This window comes from Notamacropus eugenii, chromosome 4 (genome assembly GCF_028372415.1).
Source record: "Notamacropus eugenii isolate mMacEug1 chromosome 4, mMacEug1.pri_v2, whole genome shotgun sequence".
Lineage (NCBI taxonomy): Eukaryota > Metazoa > Chordata > Mammalia > Diprotodontia > Macropodidae > Notamacropus > Notamacropus eugenii.
Window position 1 is genome coordinate 36516678 of NC_092875.1, and position 22668 is coordinate 36539345.

At 46.9% G+C, this 22668-nt stretch overlaps 1 protein-coding gene across 6 annotated transcripts in view; it reads right to left on the reverse strand.

The window, feature by feature from the left end:
- CAMKK2 (calcium/calmodulin dependent protein kinase kinase 2) overlaps positions 1-22349 on the reverse strand; it is a 61266-nt gene extending 38917 nt beyond the window's left edge. For 5 of the 6 annotated variants that reach the window (XM_072600508.1, XM_072600505.1, XM_072600507.1 and 2 more), the window contains exons 1-2: positions 22206-22325; positions 1394-1921 (exon numbers count right to left, since the gene is read on the reverse strand). In XM_072600508.1, the coding sequence (XP_072456609.1) occupies positions 1394-1864 (471 nt within the window). In that variant the 5' untranslated portion in view covers positions 1865-1921; positions 22206-22325. Of the gene's footprint in view, positions 1-1393; positions 1922-22205 lie in introns of all 6 variants that reach the window. The other variant, XM_072600510.1, reaches the window with a different exon arrangement.
- Between the last annotated feature and the right edge of the window lie 319 nt (positions 22350-22668).

Sequence of the window (22668 nt, forward strand, 5' to 3'; positions counted from 1 at the left end):
ATACAAATCCAATGGAGTCCTTACCTTTCTTTTCAAACTTTCCCTGCCTCCTGATCTTCATTTAAGAAGTCTCCCATGTTCCTGACCTAGCAATCCTCTTCTTTTCTTTCCTATCTAGGACCTATGGATCCCACCTTTATGAAGTGACTCTCATTTGCCCTGGATCTCTGCTCTCAAATCCACCAGCCCCCATTGCCACCAATCTAGACAGTCTAGACGCCTCTACTCTCTCTCCTTCAATCTATCATTCTTCCAAACAGATCTGTCCACGTTACTCCTGTGCTCAAGAATCTTCAGTGGCTCCCAATTTTCTACCAAGGAAAGCTCAAACTCCTCTTTTCTCCATAACCTAGCTCTACCTCGCTCTCTCAGCCTCATCTTAGATAATTTCCTTTCATGCATGTGACTAGACTGTTCACTGGGCTCTCAGAACCCTGCTGATGCACAGGCTCTTCCCTACCTCTGGGATGCCCTCCCTTCTTCCTCCCCTTTGCTAGTGGAACTGTTGGCTATCCTTTAAAGTCAAACAGAAATGCTAACTCTTCCAGGAAGCCTTCCCTGAATGCTATAGTAGGGAACACCTTTGTCCTTCAGATCTGACATGGCTCTACTAGGTAACACATGATCAGTGTGCATTAGTGAGCTAAAACATAGTGCAATCTGTACTAGGATTTTACCCAATAAGCATTTATTAAGCACCTTCTGCGTGCCAGGTATCATGCCATGCTAGGTGTCAGACTACAAAGACAAAACAAAAAGCAGTTCTTACCTTCAAGGAATTTACTTTTTACCAGCCTGGGGACTCCCCAAGAAGTAGGGACCAGACCGTATGTCTCTCTCAGTCCCAGCACATTGCTTTGCATACAGCAGGAGCTTAATCAACGATTATTAGTCTAAGGTCTTTCCAGCCCTAATGTGCTCTGATACAGAGGGGTTATGGGATAAAGTGGAAAGAGCTCAGGACTTGCTTTCAAATCTCAACTCAGACACTTGCTAACTGCGTGATTCTGGGACAAGCTGTTTATCCTCTCTGCCTCAGTTTCATCATCTACAAAATGGGGAACAGGATATACTCTTGGGCAGGGGTGGGGAACCTGTAGCCTCAAAGCCACATGTGGACTTCCAGGTCCTTGGGTCTGACTTTTTGACTGAGTCCAAGTTTTACAGAACAAATTCTTTTATTCAAGGGATTTGTTCTGTGAAGTTTGGATTCAGTCAAAGGGCCACACTTGAGGACTTAAAGGGTCACATGTGGCCTTGAGGCCCCAGGTTCCCCACCCTTGCTCTAAGGTAGCTTCTAATGAGAACTCAACCAGTCCCACCCCTCAACCACCATTATCCTAAAAAGAGACACCCCACAAGAGATAAAGGACACTCAGCCACTCCCTCTTACCTGCATTCCGGTGATAGAGACGTGTCTAGACTCCACCGTGGGCCTTCGGGGGAGCCGGGGGGAGGACTGGGGTGAGCTGACAGGAGAGTAAGGAAGAGAGGGGTAGATAAAGCGGCCGTTGACACTCCCACTCCCTCCAGGGGATGGGGTGGCCTGGGACCGCTCTTGCAGAGACAGCTTGCGACCAGAGAGGTGGGGCCGGGCCTGGGGCCCGGGGTCTGCAGGTGCCTGCAGGACCTCCTCCTCCTCCCCACCATGCTCCATCTGCTCCTCCAGCTGGCCCTGGCCCTGGGCCCTGCTGGCACAGCCGGGTTCACACTCAGTCACCACAATGAAGGACTCCATGCTGCCCAGGTGAAGGCTCAGGGATGAGAGCCCATGAAGGGCCTCGCAAGGTTTGGGGTTCTCATCCTGAGCTGTGGGCCTCTCTGAGGGGGTGGGGGCAGGCTGGCTAGAGACACATGATGACATGGTGCCCACACCAGCTTCATCCAGTCTGCTGGGGCTCTCCCATCTGACAGTTCTGACCTAGGAAGAGAAGAGACTGTTAGTACCACCTGACCATGTACACAAAGAGGGTCCTGGCAATCCCAACGTAGTGCCTCATGCTGGAAGCACAATCTTACTTGAAGCCAGAAAAGCCCATTTTGTTCTTCCAACTCAAGGACATTCCAGTGTTACAGCTGTCACTACATGACCTTGGGCAGGTCACTTAATATCTCTCTAGGCCTCAATTTCCTTTTCTGCAAAATGAGGTGGTTGGACTAATGATTTTTAAGACCCCCTCTGGCTCAATTATTAAGCACCAACTATGGGCATGACATTCTGTTGGGTGCTGGGGGTACTAAGGCCAGGTGTTTGTATTGGACTTTACAGTTTACCAAATGCTTTGCACACAACATGTTCCCCATGTTCCCACGGTGATCCATCCCACATGCAGTTACCAAATTGAGGAAGAAAGGAAGGAAGGAGGGAAGGAGGGAAGAAAGGAAGGAAGGAAGGAAGGAAGGAAGGAAGGAAGGAAGGAAGGAAGGAAGGAAGGAAGGAAGGAAGGAAGGAAGGAAGGAAGGAAGGAAGGAAGGAAAGAAGGAAGGAAGAAATAGAGGGAAGAAGGGAGGGAGTTTTTAGCCAAGGTGAGAAGAGATTGAATGCCCTGGCTCACCAGCAGGCAGGACACTGGGAAGGCCACAGACCCTTCCTACCAGGAGTTGATCATTCAGAGTAGGCATTCTCTCAAATAGGCCTGAGAACTGCTCAGAGCCTCCCATCGATTTCCCTCCCCTCCTGTGCCTGACAGGGTTGCAGCCTTTTTGAAACAGAAATCACAGCGGGACTTATCACTGCGGAAACCATCAATGGAGATTTTTTTGTATCCAGCAGGGAAATTATTATTGATTTTCACTCAAGGGCAAGGACATCTCAGGCCTCTGCTTACTAGGGAAGAGAGAGTCCTGTGTCTCTGAGAGGTCCAGGCAGCTGGGTCTGGATCAAAGGAATGGGCCTGCTCCTCACCTCTGCTCCCCTCCCCCAGCCCCACCACACTCCCCCACCCCTACTTGCCATCTGCTCGATGTATCTTGAACCTACCATCTTTTCCATGTTGTCTCCCCCATTAGAATAGAAACTCCCCGAGGACAAAGATTTGCCTCATTTGCTCCTATGTGAATCCTTAGCACTTGGCAAGGTGCTTGGCAAATAGTAGGTACTTGATAAATGCCCACCAAGAGGTGTAGTAGGTTCAGCTAGGTGGCACATTGGTCATGTGAGTCAAGGAAGACCTGAGTTGAAATCTAGCCTTAGTCACTTACTACCTGTGCGACCCTGGGCAATTTATTTAACTTCTTTCAGCCTCAGTTTCCCCTTCTGTAGAATGGAGATAAAATGAGATATAAAGCACTTTGCAAATGTTAAAATGTTTCACAAATCACAGATTTTACAAATCATTATTCTGTTGATTGTCTAGACTCCAGAAAGCAAGGGAAGAAATATTAATGGCGCATATTCCTTTGAAAAGTGTGTCCTACCAAACATTTAATCAAAGTTGGAAGACCATTTGTCAAGCAGGCAGAGGAGGAGACAGAAGCCTGTATAAGATTATGTTTTAAGTCCTTTCCAGGGCTGAGAATGTCATAGGCTCGTAGATTTAGAGCCAGGAGGGACCTTAGTCTAATCCAATCCCTTCATTTTACAGATGGGGAAACAAATGCCCAGAGAGATTGGGTGATTTGCCCAAGGAGTCAAACCCAGGTCGAGGTCTTCTGAGCCCAATCCTATGCCTTTTCCAATGTACCATCCCAGTATTAACAGATCACAACAGAGCCCTCATCATAGGGAAAGGGGCCTTTAAAAATCCCCAATCAGGAATTCTTCCCAATGGACTTAATGCTCTTGTCACAGAATAATTTTGGTGCCTTTTCCAGGAAACCAAATAGAAAGTGTCCCTGGAACTGCTGACCTTGAAACTAGCTACCTCCTGCTTCAGCCAATTATACCAGAGAGACTGATTGCTTCCTTACAAGAGCGGGCAGGGAAGGGATTAGGGGGAAAATTCCTCCTGCCAGGCTCGCCACTCATCACAGGCTTGTGGCCAGCAGTTGTCCAAGCCATTTCAAAATAGCTTTGTTCTTCCCCCAGAGCCATGCCCAAGAACAAAGCATCCTGGTAGTGCTGTCCACAAGGGTCTCGGGACCAGAGAGATGCCCTCGGGAATGGTGAGACAGGTGGAGGTCCCTGCATGGGATTCCTCATCACTGTACTGTAAGAAACAGGCATGAGGAATTTAAAGAAATATGGAAGACTCAGGAACTGGTATGGGGTTTGGTACATAGGAGACATTAATAAGTGTTTATTGCTTTACTGAATGAAGAGGGAAGGATGCAGAACCAGAACAAGTGTGAGCAGCAGGGTGATACAATGGATAGAGCATTGGTCTTGATATCAGGAAGACCTGAGTTTAAATCCTGACTCAGGCATATACTTGTGTATGTGACCTTAGACAAGTTAGTTGACCTTTCTGTTTTTGCATCTCAAAATGGGGGAGGGGCAGGGTGGTGGATCCGATGACCTCCCAGGTCTTTCCCAAGTCTAGGATGCTATTTAGAAATGACTATGGGGACAGCTAGATGACCAGAGGATAGATATCAACCCTTGAGTGAGGATGTGAGTTCAAATCCGATCTCAGACACTTACTAGCTGTGTGACCAAGGGCAAGTCATTTAACCCCAACTGCCTCTCCAAGAAAAAAGGAGAAAAAAAGAAATGACTATGATGTGAAAAGGCATTAATAAAACTTCAGGTTTTTTGCTGCTGTTGTTAAAGAACAGGACGCCTTGGGAGAGACAGGCTCCACCTCACCTTCTCCACCTTCTTCACTCCCAGCAGAGACTGAATGACCATTTATTGGAGATATTTATAAGGGGGATTCTTTTTTCAGGTAGGGGGCTGGACCAGATGACCACCAAGGCCCTTTCTGTTTCTGACAGTCTGTGATTGGATGAAGAGCTGTGGTTCTCAGAGGTTCCCTGTGGTCTCCCAATCCAATACTCACTTTGCTATATAACATCTTCTTCCCAAGGCATCTATCCAAGACAAACAACTATCCCCAGATGGCTGAAGGCCACTTCTAGCAAGGTGAGGTCATCTTACCCTTGAGCCCTAGGGAAGAACATAGTGTCCCAAACAAGCCTTGGAATCCTTACAAAGATTCTAGCAGAAAATTCCAACTAAGGCAGCCCTCATGGTGGAGGCTGCTTCTACCAGGTGGGTGGATAAGCTGCCCAGCTGTTATCCCTAAGGCACAGGTCTGATCACATCAATCCCTGGTGGAGAGAGCCTTGTGAATAGCCATGTTCTTCCTGATCCCAAACAACCAGCCCTGCTCTCACAACCAGCATCTGGGGAAGCGATTTCTATAGAGAAGGGGATTGCCAGACCAACCAGCTGCCACTCATAGATCAGGCAAGTCAGCCTAGCTCAAGTAGTCAGCTATCCTGGGGGCATAGACGAGATGCAGCATGTGCCAGGTCAAACCACCACCATGACCACCATCTCCCCTTAGGAACAGCAATGTGTCCAGCCCAGTGTCCTCATCCATCATCCTTTCTATCTGACGTGCTGAAACTGCCCTTAGAATGACAGCTCCCTGAGGGCAGGAACAATCTGACTTTTCCATTTGTATCCCCAGTTCTTGGCACCATGGAAAGTGCTTACTAAATACTTTTTCTTTAATTCCTCCATTCACTCCTCTGCTTCTGAAGCTCTCTCAGTTCCCTCTTGCCTCCAGAATCAAAAAGAAGTGCCACTAGCCTTCACCATCTGGCTGTAACCTCACCTTCCCAGGCTGATTTCACACTGGTCCCTCTCACATGGGAGGGAGTACAGTGCAGTGGGCAGAGAAACTCGAAGCCTGGGGTCAAGCTCAGATGGTGATACATATGTGCTGGGACAATGGGCAAGTTTCTAAGACAATAAGTCTCCGAGATAAGGTGCTGGTCCACATTGGGAGGAGTTTCCTCACTGAGGAGAGCCCTTTAGAAATGAAATCCCAAGTCCAGTCCCTTCCCCATCCCCCCTCACACATTCCATATTCCAGGCAAAGAAGCTTACAAGCTGTTCACCCTGGCTGACATCCATCTCCTACCTTGGTAACTTTGTACATGCCACATCCCATGCCAGGAATGCCCTCTCTCCTCAATTCCACTACCTCTTAAGGACACCTATTTGGATCCCCCTAGCTGTTGGTACTTTACCCACCTTGAAATTACTTTGTAGGAATTCTCTCTATTTTGTATTTGAGGCAATATGGAAGGTAGTGAGGAAGATTATGTGACTCCAGGTGAGTCACTTAACTTTTCTGTGTTCCAGGTAACTCTCCGAGACTACATTACAGGTGGTAGAAAGAATTTCTTCCCCCTACCAGTCTCCACTAGGATCATTACTAGTTCCCTTTATCAATCATATCTCTGTCTGTCTGTGGGGTTTTCTTGGCAAAGATACTGGAATATTTTGCCATTTCTTTCTCCAGCTCATTTTACAGGTGAGGAAACTGAGGCAAACAGGGTGAAGTGACTTGCTCAAGGTCACACAGCTAGTAAGTGTCTGAGGCTTGATCCTCCTGATTCCAGGGTTAGCACTCCATCCACTGCACCACCTAGTTAAGTGTGTGTGCTTATATTATATAAAGAGAGGGAATATATTTGTTTATCACTTGACTCTTATCAGCCCAGTGGGTAGCAGCAAATCAGTTTTGCCCAGCTAGAAAGGACCAAAAGGGGGGAAACTAGCAAAAACATTCTTCATCCCCACCCTCTACCCCCGGTAGAATCCTAACTTTGAGGTAAGTTCCTCAATCATTCTTGTGATCTTGGTCAAGTTCCTTAACTACTCTAGCTCTCAGTTTCCTCATCTGTAAAATGAACAGATTGACCGAGATGGCTCCTTAGGTCCTTTCCAATTTGAATACCATGAACTTTGAGCAGTTAGTACTATGCTCAGCACACTTGTGGGCACTTGATAATTGTTTGTTGGATTAAGTTGAATTTAAGTGCTTCTATTTCAAGTCATGGGCTGAGGATCTTTTCCCAGTACCTAATACAGAGAGCCAACCAGCTATCAGTCATAAGACTGAGGTGACTCCAAGGTTTCCAACCTGCTGGGACATCAAGGGTTAAGGCTTCAAGTCTAACATCTTGGCACAGTCTAGTGGCACTGTCATGCTCTGAAATCCCGTGATACCCGACCTGCTAGGCTGGCCTCAGGAATAGAGTTTCACAGCTTTCCTTTCAACTACCTCTCTGGGGGGAAGCTCTCAGGGGGAGTTTTTTTAGTCTGATAATTGTACCCCTTTCTAGTCCCTACCTTGAAAATATCAGGAGCTCTCCAAAATAAATAGGTGGCCAAAAACTAGGAGCAAATAGTTCTCTAAAGAAGAATTGTAAATAATCAACCACCCCCTAAAAAAGAACTCCAATTCTCTAATCATAAGAGAAATGAAAATTAAGACAACTCTGAGATATAAGCTCATACCCATCAAATTAGCAAGGATGATAAAAGATGGAGTAATTCAGTGTTGGTGGAGATGGGAAAAAACTGGCACAGTTCACCTTGGAGGGAAACTAGGAATTGATCCAAATATTATAGAAAAAAAAGAAAAATGGTAAAATTATTTCATCACTTTTAATCTGTCCTCCCCCATCCACTGAAACTGCTCCCCAAAGTCTCTTAAAGGAGAAGGTCGAGGACTTTTTCTTGGTCTTCATACCATTTGACTTCTCTGCAGCCTCTGACCCTGTCCACTACCCTGTCTTCCTGAACATTAGCTCCTGTGGCTCCTCTCTCAATTTTCTTCTTCCCCATCGGACAAGCTCTTTCTCAAGCCCCTCTGAGGAATCATCAATCTGTCATTAACCCCAGCCTAGAACACACATCAAAGCTGTGTCCCAGTCTATGTTTTCTCTCTCCATCCTCTCTCCTGGTGATCTTATCAATATCCAAGAGTTTGGTGATCATCTCCATAAAAAAGACTCTCAAAATTCTAATCTTTCTCCTGGACTCTAAGACTCCTATAAGATTTTTTTCACCCTGCCTCTCTCCCCTCCCCCTTCCCCAAGATGGCAAGCAATCTGATAGGTTATATATGTACAATCATATTAAACATATTTCCACATGAGTCATGTTGTGAAAGAAGAATCAGGATAAAAGGAAAAAATCACAAGAAAGAAAAGAGAAAAAGAGAAAATAGTCTGCTTTGATCTGCATTCAGACTCCATAGTTCTTTCTCTGGATGTGGGTAGCATTTTCCATCATCAGTCTTTTGGAATTGTCTTGGATCATTGTATTGCTAAGAAAAGCTAAGTCTACCAAAGCTGCTGTTACTGTTAGAATGTTGCTGTTACTGCTACAATGTTCTCCTGGTTCTACTTACTTCACTCAGCATCAGTTCACATAAGTCTGCTAGGTGTCACATTGGATAGGGCCCTGGCTCTGACATCCAGAAGACATGCATTCAAATCAAGCCTCAGACATTTACTGGGTGACCTTGAGTGAGTCACTTAACCTCTGTCTGTCTCAGTATCCTCAATTATAAAATGGGGATAATAACAGCACCTATCTCCTAAGGTTGTGAGGATCAAATGAGATATTAGTAAAGCACTTTGTAAAGTGTCCAGCACTTGTTCCCTTTCCCTTTTTCTTTTCCAAATAGTACTAGCATAGTAATAGGTACTCAAATCACGTAGCCTACTTGTTGAATTGAAGGAAATAAGGAACCAAATAAGCTGCTAAAGTGATATTTCTAAAGTATGGTTCTCACTATATAATTCACCTGCTCAGAAAGCTCCTTATTACTTCTAGGCAGATTCCAGACCTAAGGGAACTGCTTTTCACTGAAAGAATGTAGTGCCAATAAATTTTCCTAAAAGAGAGTAACACTTTCTCAGTGCCCTGCCATGGATAGCTATGTGCCAAAAGAGCTTGATGCTGCTTCAGCAGCCCAAAAGTGGCAGAAAAGCAGAAGAGCTAGGAGGAGCAAAATGGAAAATTCTAGCAGAAAGGCACAGAATGTGTACTAAAGAGCTCAGTGTAGTTATAAATCATCCCAGCATGTGGGTTTTCACGAATCTCATTGCTATGTTCCTGTAAATATGTGCCCCTTTCCCTGTCATAGTCATTGTGTTCACTGGCATAAGATTATACATAACCTAGCTTTAGGGTGGACTGTGATCTTTCTGCTATTCATGATTTTGCCTTCTAATGAATAAATATTATTCTTAGTTTTGCCTGTTTAGCAAATGTTTCATGTTTAAGAGTCAATAATGTCATTGGGACTGATTTTGTATAGATGGGAAGCACACCAGTAGGGGCTCAGGATCTATAGCATCAAGTAATAGAATAATCTCCTTACACCAGTGTTATCCCTAGGGCCCTGAAAGTTGAGTAGTAACTGAGTAATGGCACCCATAGCTAGCCTACACTGTGGTGAAGCCTCTTAGTACCTTTCAGCATGAGTTCTGAAAAAGCAGGGAGCTGGACATATAAACTATGGCACATACTGTCAGATACTACTGATGTGTTGGATGGTTTTACTAAACTTTCCAAATGTCTTTTCCAGTTTGTTACAAGTGAAGGCTTGCTGGGATGGAGAGGAGCGATACGTTCAGAAATGAGCATGATGTAAAAACAAAAGGGATCCGTAGAAAAGGGACTGGGAACAGACTTGGGCCTTTGATTTCAATAACATAAGGGATTCCAAGGTGAGATGAGGAAAGTCCCTCCACCAGTGCAGGTTGGCACCTTCTCTGCAATTTAGAGAACTGACAGGTCAAGAGACTTGTCCAGAGTCACAGTCTGCATGTCAGAGGCAGGACCCAGGTCTTTCTGACTCCTGAGACAGCACTTTATCCACTACAACACTGCCTATCAATAGAAAACGTAAACATTTTTTTCTTTAAAAGAGATATCTGTCCTCTTGTCCAAGAGCCTAAAAGTTGAAACTCTCCTAAGAGTCTCTCCTTTGTGCCCCTCTCCACTGTGGGTATAGGAATCAGATATCAGAAAATTTCCACCTTTAGCACCCATGCTGATCTCCCTACGATAGCACTGAGAACACTTGAGCCAAAGAGACCCTGAAAATTTAGATGAGGAAATTTTGACCAAGAAGGAAATGAATCTTCTTGTGCCAGAGGACCTGGGTTCATATCCCTCCTCTGGAGAATCCTTCCATGCTGCTTCTCCCTAGGGAGAGTGACCTTATCATCCTAGATCTGTTTCTTTCAGGGCCAATTCCATCTCTTGACATCAGAATGTAAAAGTGGCTACACATGGCTACCCCTTGGATTGGTTAGCATTCATCAAAGATCCCAAAGGGAAGGACAAACTAAAAAGGCGAATCCATCCTCAACCCAAAGCACACATCTAGTCCCAGTTCAGCCACAAACGAGGGTATGACATTGGACAAATCACTTACTTTCCCTCTCTAGGCCTCCATTTCTCCTCTTGTAAAATGAGGGGACTGCCTTTTGAAAGACTTATGAACTCTGATTAACATAATGGCCAACCATGATTCCAGAGGATTGATAATGTAGTATTCTGCCCGCCCCTTGACAGAGAGATGATGGAGACAAGGTACAGAATGAAATATACATTTTCAGTCATTGCCAGTTCTGGACTTTATGTGACTGACTATGCCTATGTGTTACAAGAATTTTATTTCTCTTCTTTTTCTTTTCCATTTAGAGAAGAGGGATGTGGAGAGACTTTTCTTCATTGAAAAAAATAATTTTTTTTTTTTAATGAGGAAGTTACTGAAGAGAACACTAAATTTGGTGTTTAAAAAAAGCATCAAAATATCTTTTTTAAAAAAAGAAAAATGAGGCAGTTGATAGATTGAGGTATGGAAGAGACCTTAGGGACCATCCGGTCCAACCTTCTTTCTTTTAGAGCTGAGCAAACTGAGGCCAGTTGGTTCTCCAAAACCTAAAGGCCAGAGCTTGGATTGCTACCTGGGTCCTCCAAATCCCTACAAGACCCCTTCCAGCCTCAGCGTCTTGGCTCATTTCACCCTCTTCCCTGGTTTCCTCTTCAACTTGTTTTGCACAAGTTAACCTCACTCCATAGGCCCTAGCCCAAAGACATCGACAAAATATATTACAAGGCCAAGTTCCAGGGCCAAGGCTCTGTTCGCTCCTTCCAAAGGCATCTTTCCAAGGAAAACAAGTCACCACCTGCAAACCTCAAGGCCACCGGGAGGGACAACCTCCTGCCTCGCCGCCGCCTTACATCTGGCTAACAAGCAAACACACATTTTGGATCTCCCAGGCCCTCTTGAAGCCAAAGGTTCCTCTATTTTTTTTAAAGGAAAAGGTAAGAATAGTTAAAAGAATATTTAGGGCTAGCTATAAAATAATGGAAATGACTATTAATAAAAATAGTTTCTGTGTGTAGAACTTTAAGACTGGTGAACACACCTTATTTGGTCTTCACTGTAGATACAGGAGGTGGAAATAACCTGACCTTTGGAGTCAGAGGTCCTGGGTTCAAATCTTGCCCATGATGCTTACCACCTAGGTGACACCAGACAAGTCATTTTACTTCCCAGGTTCTTCATCGATAAAATGGGTGGGTCAGCTTAGAGTATCTCTGAGACCCTTCCTAGGTCTAGTGCCACAAAAGATCCTCTAAGTCAACAAACCTCTGTGTGCCTCACTGAACTCCAAGGTGCCTCCTTTCTATATGTATCTACATTCATCTATATTGATGATCCTCCAAGATAAGGGCCCAGACATGGAGGTCCTTTCTTGAACTGACCTGCCAAGTATTCAAACTCCACCATACAGAGCAGAAATGCCAATGGGTTGACCATGTTGTTCAAATGCCAGATATGTGCTTGCCTAAAAGATTATTTTAAGGAGAACTCTCACTAGGCAAATGCTTATACAGATATCGGAAGAAGCGATACAAGGACACTCTCTAGGCATCCCTGTAGAACTTTGGAATTGACTGTGAGACATGGGAGACACTGGCACAGGACCAGCCCAGCATGGCAGACCCTCATCAGAGAAAGAGCCATGTTCCACGAGCAAAGCAGAATTGTAGTAGCTCAAAGGAAATATAAACTGTGCAAATCCAGAGACATCTCCATCTTCCATCAGAATACTTGTGCCTGATCTGAGCTCGGATTGATCTGGTCAGCTACAGCCAAACACACGGTACCTTGTCTCCAGTATCAGCGAAACCAAGGACAAACAACAGATGGCTTGCATGGAAACAAAGAGCCAGAGAGTGTTTGAGGGAGAATTTGAACCCAGTCTTCACAACTTCAGATCTAGCCATACCAAAAATCAGGCACTTTTAGAACGATCACATTTCTCCATCTCACACCAAGACTAGAGAAGAAATTCCTGTGTCCTCCTCCTGAAGAGATTACCATTCCCCGTGGGAAAACTGGTTGTTATAAGAATTATTGCCCCATTGATGATTAAATACTAGAGCCCCAGGCCCTGTAGAGGAAACACTGAAACCAAGCCCAAGCAGCTGGTTGGAAGTCCTACAGCCTGCAGAGATGGGGCTCAGAGGAGAGGAGGATCAGCTTTTATTCTGCCTCCCACTTGCCCAAACCATCCCCTGCCCCCTCCTGCCAGCTGAAAGAGGCCACGGGGCTTTCCTGAGCACAAGATGTGTGCCCACACACAAAAGGAAGCTAAAGATGAAAAGAATGAATTCTCACACAGGCGTATACCCACTGCCTGGCAACTTGGAACTGGAAGGTGCCTCGGTAGAGTCTTCAGGCAGCCTGTGCCCACTCACAGCCCGCCCTCAATACTGCTGTTTGGAGTGACAAGGCTGGAGCTGCCCGAACCATGCCAGCCTCAGGTAGAAAGCTCCGCAAGTGATGGACAGAGGGAGAGGGAGGAGGTAGAGAGGAGAGGGAGAATGGAGGGAGAGGGGGGGGGAAGAGGGAGGGGAGGGGCACCAACTTCACCTCCCAAGCACAGAAGCCTGAACCCCCAAAACAAGATGGATGGGAGCAGGGAAGTTGCTGATGATCCCCACAGAAGAGCTCCTCCTGACCTAGGTACAAATCCCACCTGTATCACCTAGGGCAAGTAAGTCAGTTAACCGCTCTGGGCCTCAGTTTCCTCATCTGTAAAATAAGAGGTTACCCTCAATGGCCTCTAAGGTCTCTTCCAGCTCTAAATCAACCACGGCAGGATCCTCTGGGAATATGAATTAATAATAATAATGATTTTACATAGGGCTTCAAAGTTGGCAAAGACACTTATTACATTCATCTGTTTGATTCTCACTGACAGCTCTGTGAGTTAGATGCTACCAGGATTGTGATTTTAATTTTAATATTATCTTGCTCTCTTATTAGACCATGGGCAAGTCCCTTTGTCTTTCCAGGTCTCAGTTTCCTCATCTGTAAAATGAGCTTGATGATCCTCCTTTCCCAGGGCTTATGGAATGATATTAGGGACCCTCCAAAGAAGAGCTATGTTCCATCATCCTCATTCCCAACCATGTTACCTGGGCTTAGTCCCTCCCTGCCTCCACCTCCCTATTCTCTGCCCTTCCCCATGGTTTCTTCACCGGTTGTCCCATCCTGCCAGGATTTATTATCTTATCTCTGTAGCTCTGTTTCTTCTAGCTGTCTCTATTATTTACAGAAAGTCAGGATAAAAAGAGGACATACAAAAATAGTTGTTCTGAAGCTTTCAGAAAAAGATACAACAGAATCTCAAGAATTGCTTTCTCCTTTCTGAAGGGAGGAGGGGAGGTTTCCCCAAACCTTTCTCTTCCAAAGGCTCCCCGAGAAAGTCTTTAGGGGCTTCCAGCTCAAGTCAACATCCAGGTCCCTGATTCAGTCCCTGGCTGCTCTGGTGGCCTGACCGGCCACCCTTGGGTGGTCCAGGAAAATTCTTTTGTATATATTTGTACTTGTTCCACAATAAATATGTGTATATTTACAAATAGATACATTGTACTTGTCTACTTCACATTTATACTATGTATATATACATATACATACATATATGTATGTATGTACATATATATATATACACATATATATATAATCTTTATGTGTACATGTGATCTGCTCCATTGGACTGTGAGCTCATTACAAGGAAGACTTGTTTCATTTTCTGTTCTTGTGTGGGGCCTGACACACAGTAATTGATTAATAAATGCTTGCTGGTTGATGCCTTCCCAACCTCTTCCCAATCAATCAATCAATCAACAAGCATTTATTAAGCCCCTACTGTGTACATATCAGGCACTTTGGTTATAAAGACAAAGAATTAAACAATCTCTGCTCTCCACAAGTTTATGGTCTAGCAAACCCTTGGGAGCCATCCAATCACCCCCTCATTTATTTTACTGATGAGGAAACTGAAGTTGAAAGGTGAAATGATTCACATAGTTAGTGGTGAGAATGGAATTTGAACCCAGGCAGGTTCTCTTTGATTCCAGTTAATCATCCAGTATATATGAAGTGCCTACTGTGTGTCAGGCAGGGGCAGCTAGGGGGTGTCGTAGCGCACAGAACACCAGGGCTCGGAGTCAGGAAGACCTGAGCTCTAATCTAGACTCAGACACTTCCTAGATATGTGACCCTCAGCAAGTCACTTCACCCTGTTTGCCTCAGTTTCTTCATCTGTAAAATGAGCTGGAGAAGGAAATGAAAAACCACTGCAGCATCTTTGCCAAAGAAAACCTCAAATGGGGTCACAAACCATCAGACAAACCTGAAAAATGAACATACGACCAACCTATCAGGCACCATGCAAGGCATTGGGGATGCAAGCACATGGAATGAAACAATCTCTACCGCTAAAGCCAGACACAGAGCTCTCTCCACTGCACGCACAATCCAACCTCTCTGTTTTACATGAGAGGAAACTGAGACCAGAAGGAAGAGACTTGCCCACGTCTGCTTGCAAAGTGTCAGAAGCAGAATTAGAACTTGGGTCTTCCGACTCCAGACTCAATGCTCTTTCCACTGTCCTCCCCTCTGTCCAGGGAGGTCCTTAACCCCTAAGGAGCCTGTGGATAGATTTCAGGATGTCCATGAACTTGAATGGGAAAAATTGCGTATTTACTTTTCACTAACTTCTACTTGAAATTTAAATATTTATAAAGTCATTGCTGGGAAAGGACCCAGAGTCTCCATCAGACTGTCAATGGGCTCTGTGATACAAAAATAGGTTGAGGACCTTTGGTCCAGTCCAGTCCTCTCCCTGGAGGAAACTGAGGCCCAGCAAAGTGAAATGACTCAGCTTATTACACACAAGTTAATATATGGCCAAGGTAGGATTTGAATTCAAGTCCTATCTCTAAATTCTGTCCTCTTACCTCTCATCCACACTGCAGTTCAGCCCCTCATTTTACAGAGGAGGAAACTGAGGACAGGAGGAAAATGACTGGCCCAAAGTCCCACAGGTAAGGAGAAAGTCAAGATCTGAACCCAAGCCATAGCCCCAGGATGCCACTAAAAACAAAACACCCTAATGAAGGAAGGTGAACACCCCAGGAAGTTCAAAAGCATTGGCCATTAAAGCAGCTCCCTCCCTCCCTGTCTCAGGCAGCAGAGCAACACCCTCTCTCCAGCAGGACTCCAGGGAGCTAGGTTGGACAGAGCACTGGCCCTGGAGTCAGGAGGACCTGAGTTCAAATCCAGCCTCAGACACTTGAGGCTAGTTGTATGACCTGAAGTCACTAAGTTTGGGAGGGGGAGAAGGGAGGCCTTGGAAATGCCCCTCCAAAGCTGATTTCCCAATAATTAAACCATGTCATTTGGAAACCCTCCCTGTGTTCAAATTCCAGGTCTGCTACTTGCTAGCTATGTGACCATGAGTAGGTCACCTAGCTTCATCAGCAGAGGATTGACCTCTGAAGCCTTTTCCATGTGCTACAACAATCCCCCCCACACCTGTCACCATCAGTGTCCCCAGAAGGGACTGGACTCAGTGGTCAACTCTATGAGCTCCCTGGGCCTCAGTATCCTCAACTGTAAAATGAGATGTTGGACTCCAAGCCTTCTGAAGTCTCTTTACTTCTAAGCCTATGACCCTGTGATTCCCTTCTAATGTTAGAGCTAGGAGCCTGGAGGCAACAAGATGGCACAGCGGGGACCCTGGAAGTGAAGTCATTTGGGGTCCGAGTTCAAATCCTGTCCTAGACACTTCCTAGCTGTGTGACCCTGGACAAGTCACTTTGTCAATCAATGCTCAAGCATTTATCAGTCACCTACTGCATGCCAGGCAGGCACTGTAGTAGGCCCTAGGCCCTGGGAGTGCAAATACAAAGAAGAAAGTGATCCCCACTCTCCCTCTCTCAGCTTGTTTCCTCATCTATAAAATGGGGATAATAATAGTACCTACCTTCTCAGGGCTGTTATAAAAATCAAGGAAAGGGGAAGGGGAAAAAGAGCAAGCATTCATTAAACGCCTACAGTGTGCCAGGCATTGTGCTAAGAACTTGATAAATATTAGCTCATCTGATCCCCGCTAACAGTCCTGAGAGGGAGGTGATTTTACCATCCCATTTTACAGTTGAAGAAACAGCAGAAAACCAAGGCTGAGTGACTTGCCCAGGGTCACATAGCCAGGAAGTATTTGAGGTTGGATTTGGACTCAGGTCTTCCTGACTCCAGGACCACAGCTCTATCTACTGTGCCACCTGGCCATCATGTAGAGCATTCTGTAAGCCTAGGGTTAGCGATTTTACGCACAGGAGTTATCACCTTTTGTTCTGTTGGTGGGGGAGGCTGTGTATCCTAGCAAAAGGAGAAGCATCTCAGGCCTGAGTCTCTGGAAACTTGGCCTTGCCCCCTGGGGAAATGGTTAGGCCTACTTAACAGAGACCAGTTCACCCTGGTCATGGAATGATAGTCAGCACGAAGCAATTTCCCTTCAGCCTCTCCCCCCAAAAACACCTGCCTCTGACCACCAAGCTGTTGGCTTTTTGTTATCCCCCTGCATAAGGGATCATGGACTTAAATCTCAAAGCATTCCAGAATTCTAGAGGTAGAGTTAGAAAGGGGCCTCAGAGCCCATGCATCCAGCCCCCTCATTTTACAGATGAGGAAACTGAGGCCCAGAGAGGCGGTACCTTTAGAGTATCATAGAATCACAGACTTAGAGCTAGAAAGGACCTTGCAGGTCACTTCCATTTTGCAGATGAGAAAACTGAGGCTCAGAGTCATAGAGCCATACTTTGAACTCAGGTCCCCTCATTCGAAACTCAATCCAATGCCCCAAATGTGATCCGTTCCAGGAGGCCCCACCCACCAGGACAGGAGGAATTCAGCAAACTCAGCTCTCCCAAAGATCTCTCCCAAAGATCTTCATAACCTTCAGGGAGGGGAAAAAGGCCAAGTCACTGAACTCTCCACCCTCTGACATCAAGGGAAAAAGAAAAGCATTGGGGAGTTGCTGGAATATTATTTGTTTTAATCATTCAGAGGCTACTCCAGATCAAAGCTGGTTTAGGTTCAGTGCTACTGTGAGGCAGTGGGATGGACAAGATGACCAGACAAATCCCTCCCAGGCTTAGGATTCCTCTATAAAGATCCAAATGGAGGCGAGGGGGAGAGGAGAAGGAAAGCGAAAGGAAGAGGAGGAGAGGAATGAAAAGAGGAAGGGAGAAAGGGAGAGAAAGAGGGGAAAGAAGAGAGGGAGAGAGGGAAAGGTAAGGGATAAAAAAAGGATAGAAGGAAAGGGAAGGAGAGAAAGAAAAACAAGGCAAGAAGGAAAGAAAGAAAGGAAGAAAAGAAAAAGAAAAGAAAGGAGGGAGGGAGGGAAGGAAAAGGGAGGAAGAAAGAGAAAGAGAGTAGAAATTAAGAAATGGGCTCATAGGCTCTGGAAATAAAACCTAATGAACCTCCCCATCCCCATGCACTAATTCAGACCAGATGGAGAGTAACTTATTTTGAAAAAGACAAAACAGCCAAAACAACCCTACCCTTCTAAAACAAATATAAATAAGGAGCTCTCTGACTCAAAGGGGAACCTGAAATAGCATTCACCCAGAGAAAAACTGGCGCAGAAAGCATTCGAAAAGGAAAATGGGAACCATCTGCCCCTTGTGATGGCGTCCATAGGCGAAGAACCAGGCAGCTCAGTGATTCCCAACCTGGGCCCTGGGCCCAGAGTGACTTCAAAGACGCCCTGAGTTCACCAACACACCAAGCACTATCATTTTGTACTTTCTCACCTCCCGAAGGCAGCATAAATAATTAGCTTTGCACGTATAGGAAGAGATATCTCAAATATGTGTAAATGTTATTTCTGATTTCTAAAATACAAATCTCATAATTATAAAACAAATGAATTCTTAGCAGTCATTCGTTATTACTTGATGTTATTGCTATGATGGGGGGAAGGGTGTGTCTGGGAATTTTTTTTTTAATTTTAAAAGGAGACGTTAGGTTTGAAAAGGCTGAGGAACCCGACAGGCTTGAACAACCAGGGAGGGATTTCATTGAGAGAGGAAGTAAGACAGTTTGGATCAATATTTTTTTAATAAAGTGTCTGCTTGGGCCAAGAACATGCTAGGATAGGGAAACAATGAAGCAATCCCCCACAGAAGCTTTGCTGAGCAGTTCATCTGCATTAGTGGAGAAATTTCCACCATGAGAGAGCCCTCCCATCATTCAGATCACCTCCTTAAAAAAGTTTTTTAGTAGGCAAAAGACTCAAAGTTCCCTTTCCAATATAGTGACCAAGGACTTGGCTGAGAGACCTTGAGCAAATCACTGGATACTTTCTGTATCTCAGTTTCCTCATCTGCAAAATAATGGAGTTGGACTTAAGGGTCTCAACAATCCTTTCCAGCTCTAAATCTATGACGCTATGATCTACTTGGCTGGTGGTTATCAAGATTACTGATCAGTCTGGGTTTTAGGGAAACCAAGGCCACGAAGGTAAAGTAGAAAAAATAATAAACTGGAAGTCAGGTCTAGTTAAACTCTGGGGAGATGAGCCCTTTCCTCAATCGTCCATCCCCCCCCCCCCACCCCGCAAGGTACATCCCTAACACTGTAATTTGTTGTTGTCATTCAGTCATTTCAGTCATGTCCAACTCTTGGTGAATCCATTGCGGGGGGGGGGGGGGGGGGGGGGGGCAGTGGCTTGCCATTTCCTTCTTATTTTATTTTACAGTTAGGGAAACGGAGGCAAACAGGGTTAAGTGATTTGCCCAGGGTTACAGAGCTAGGAAATGTCAGAGGACGGATTTGAACTCAGGCATTCCTGATTCCAGGTCTAGCACTCTATCCACTGCACCATCTAGCACAAATACCATCCAATCGATGAAGTCTTCTCTGATCTCTCCCCACCTCCCCCCATCTCCCTCCACTCCATACATCCAATAAGTCCCTATTCTTTACCAAGCATTGGGGATAGATACAAAGACAAAAATGAAATAGTCCCTGTCCTCAAGGACCTTACATTCTGTTGGGGCGAATATGTACAGGAAAGTCAATAATACAGAGTAATTTGGGGTGGGAGGAAATTATGGACAGGCCTCATGCAGGAGGTGAGACAAGCTGAGATTTGAAGGATATTAGGGATTCCAGTTGACAGGGGAGGGGGAAGATGTGAAAAGAAGATTAAGAATAAATACTATCTGTTTGACCCTGGGCAAGTCACTTAACTTTTCTCAGTCTCAGTTTCCTCATCTGTGAAACAGATATATTAACAGTATGTAGCTCACAGGATTATTATGAGAACCCAATGAAATAACATATGTAAAACACGACAAAAATGTTTGTTTTTGTTGTCATTTTTCAGTCATGTCTGACTCTTCATGACCCCATTTGGGGTTTTCTTGGCAGATACACTACAGTGACCTGCCATTTCCTTTGGCAGCTCATTTTACAGATGAGGAAACTGAGGCAAAGAGGGTGAAGTGACTTGCCCAGGGTCATCAAGCTAGTAAGTGTCTGAGGCTGGATTTGAACTCAGGAAGAGGAGTCTTCCTGACTCCAGGTCCAGTGCTCTAACCACTGTGTCATCTAGCTGCTCTTGTATAAATGCTAGCTATTATCGTTAGCATAATTACTATTAATGCTAAACAGGGATAATGGACAGGAGAGAGTACCACATAAGTACCACTTAAGAGGTCTCACTAAACACAGGTCTAACCATGGTCTATCCCTGCCCAAGAAACTCCAGTGACTCCCTATTTCCTCTAGGACCAAATTCAAACTCCTCCATTTGGCATCTAAAGACCTTCACAGTCTGGCTTGGGCCTCGACTGGAAAGGAAAGAGAGCGAAGGCAGGCAGACTAGTGAGGAGGCCACTGCGCTAGCGTGGTAATGGGAGCCTTAACTAGGATGGTGGCTGTGTGGGCAGAGAAGTCAGAAAGTGACAGCACCACACGCTAATCCAAAGCACTTCCCCCACCACAAGCCCAGAGCTACAAGTTTAATTGCCTTCATTTTACAGATGAGAAGAAAGAAAAAGAGAAACCAGAGCAGCACCAGGAGAAAAAAATGTTTCCTCACTTCCAAAAGGAAGGGCTTGAACCCCTTTCCAGCATTAAATCTCCGTGTCTATGACCCTAAGGTCTCCAGAGCAGGGAACACAGACAAGAGTCACCCAAGAAGGAAAGGAAGGATTTAAATCCACGCCAGAACCATACTCAGGATCTCACAGACCCTTAAAAGTATCCAAAAAGAGATGAAGAAAACTAGCTTAGCATACTTAAGTGACTTAGTATATTTAAGTGACAAGGTGACTGACAGCTAGCAATGGACCTAGGGCTGAAACTCAGGGCCTTTGCCTCCAAGGCCCAGAGCCCACTCTACTCCCCTGCATCACCTTCTCCACCCTCATAAGGCATCTCTAGAACCCTAAGTATTAAAATACTGCACTTGTATGCCTTCCATCTAGAGGGTAAATTCCCTGAGATTGAGGCTCACCTTTAGATCCCTCCCCGCCCACCCCTAAACGGTCTGTAGATCACCTTGATAACTAATAAGTAAGTAAATTTACCTTCCCAAATTAGGCAAAAAGAATGATGGGGCAAGGACTCTGACCCAGTCATTGAGTGCCTTCCCACCTAAGATGAGGAATGTCCAAAGTAAAATAACAGTTCCATGGGAAAAGGGATATTCCACCCCCACCCAGTCCACCCTCTAGGAACATTTCTTTTGTCTACCCAGCTCTCCTCCAGCATCCCTAGAAACAAGTGAGATAGCCAGGAGGGGAAAGTTCGGTATCCAGGAGGTGAATGGCTAAACATTCTGTTTTTCCAAGACCCATCTATCCATTATATATAAAGGAGGGAACCGAGGCTTCAGGGCTGTACCTCTGCCTTCTATTGAGCGTCTGACCTAAAGCGCCCACCTCTCTTGACTTTGGTGGGGGCCTGAGGCTAGGAAAGAGAGACAGAAGCAGGAGGTGTGGCTGGCCGGGAGACAGGTGAGAACCGCGAGGAAGTTGGTGGAACTGTGAAAACACCCAGCTGCTAAGATGAGGACAGAAGGGGGCGGGAGGGGGAGAAACTAGGAAAGGCTTCCAGGGCCCAGGACACCGGGGAGGGAGCCGGGAGGGGCTGACAAAAGATGGACCCGATCCCAAACCTCTGCCCCACTATCAGGACTGGCTCGGGAAGTTGCCTGGCTATCTTAGAGCCTTCAAGAAAAGGTCCTTCTCCCCATGGCAGGGTGGCATCTGAGCTTTTAAAACAAACTGTCAGTGAAGGGGAACATCCTGGCCAGTAGGGCCGGTTCGGAGGTGCCCTCGACTCCAAATGGGGAGAGGCCAGGGCTCAGGACAGAGGGCTCCTGCTTCGCCGTGCCTGTGCCCCTGGGTTCTGGGTGCTGGGTCCCAGCCCCGCTGTTCAGGAAGTGATACCAGCGGGAGGTAGGCAGGCGGGCTGTCCCCTGGCCAGACTCCCGGGCTGCCCAGGACCCGGGACCCCTGCTGGCCAAGCCTGGGTACGCACTGGAGGGAGGGGCTGAGGCCGAGGCGGGGAGGGATGGACCTTGAACGACCAGAGTCGGCGGGGCCACCGGGGGCCTGGCGAACTTAGGGCGGCGGGCACCTCTACCCACCCTGCCTCCCCACCCCCGGCGTCGCGGAGCGCCGCAGCTCCAGCCGGCTGCCCCCTCGGCCGTGACCGTGACCGAGCACGGGGTGGGGGCCCCCACGTGGAGGCGCCCCACCTCGGCCCTCTCGGGCCTCACCCCTTTGTCTGCGCCGGCTCGGGCTCCGAGCATCCCTCCGGGAAGGACAGGGACCACCCCGAGCTGGCTGCCCCCCGCCCCGGCCCCTCCCCGTGCGCTGGGAGCCCTCCCGTCCTCACCCGGCGCTGGGTCCCACGCGCGGCTGGCGGGGCTGTCCGGGGTCCTGCGCCCCGGGGCTGGGGCTGCCGCTGCGGCGGCGGCCGGGCTTCTGGCTGGCGGGGCTGGGGTGGCCGGGCCGGCGCGGGCGGCGGCGCCGATTGGCTGCAACCCGGCCTCTCCGCGCCAGGGAGGGAGGAGGACGAGGAGGAGGAGGTGGAGGAGGAGGAGGAACGAGCCGCCGGGTCCGGGGATTGGCCGCCCGGCGCCCAGCTCAGTGGCCCAGATGTGCGCCGCTGTACGCCGGCTCCCCATTGGCTTCTCGGGGCCCGCGGCCACAGGACGGGGAGGGCCCGGGAGGATGTGAGGGATGGATGGCGGGGACGGACGGTGCCACCCTCCCTCTCCCGCCTGGGCGCCTCTCTCCAGCGATCTGCCACCTGCCCGCTGGCTCGAGGGCATTAGTCTCATTGGGCAAATCCGGGG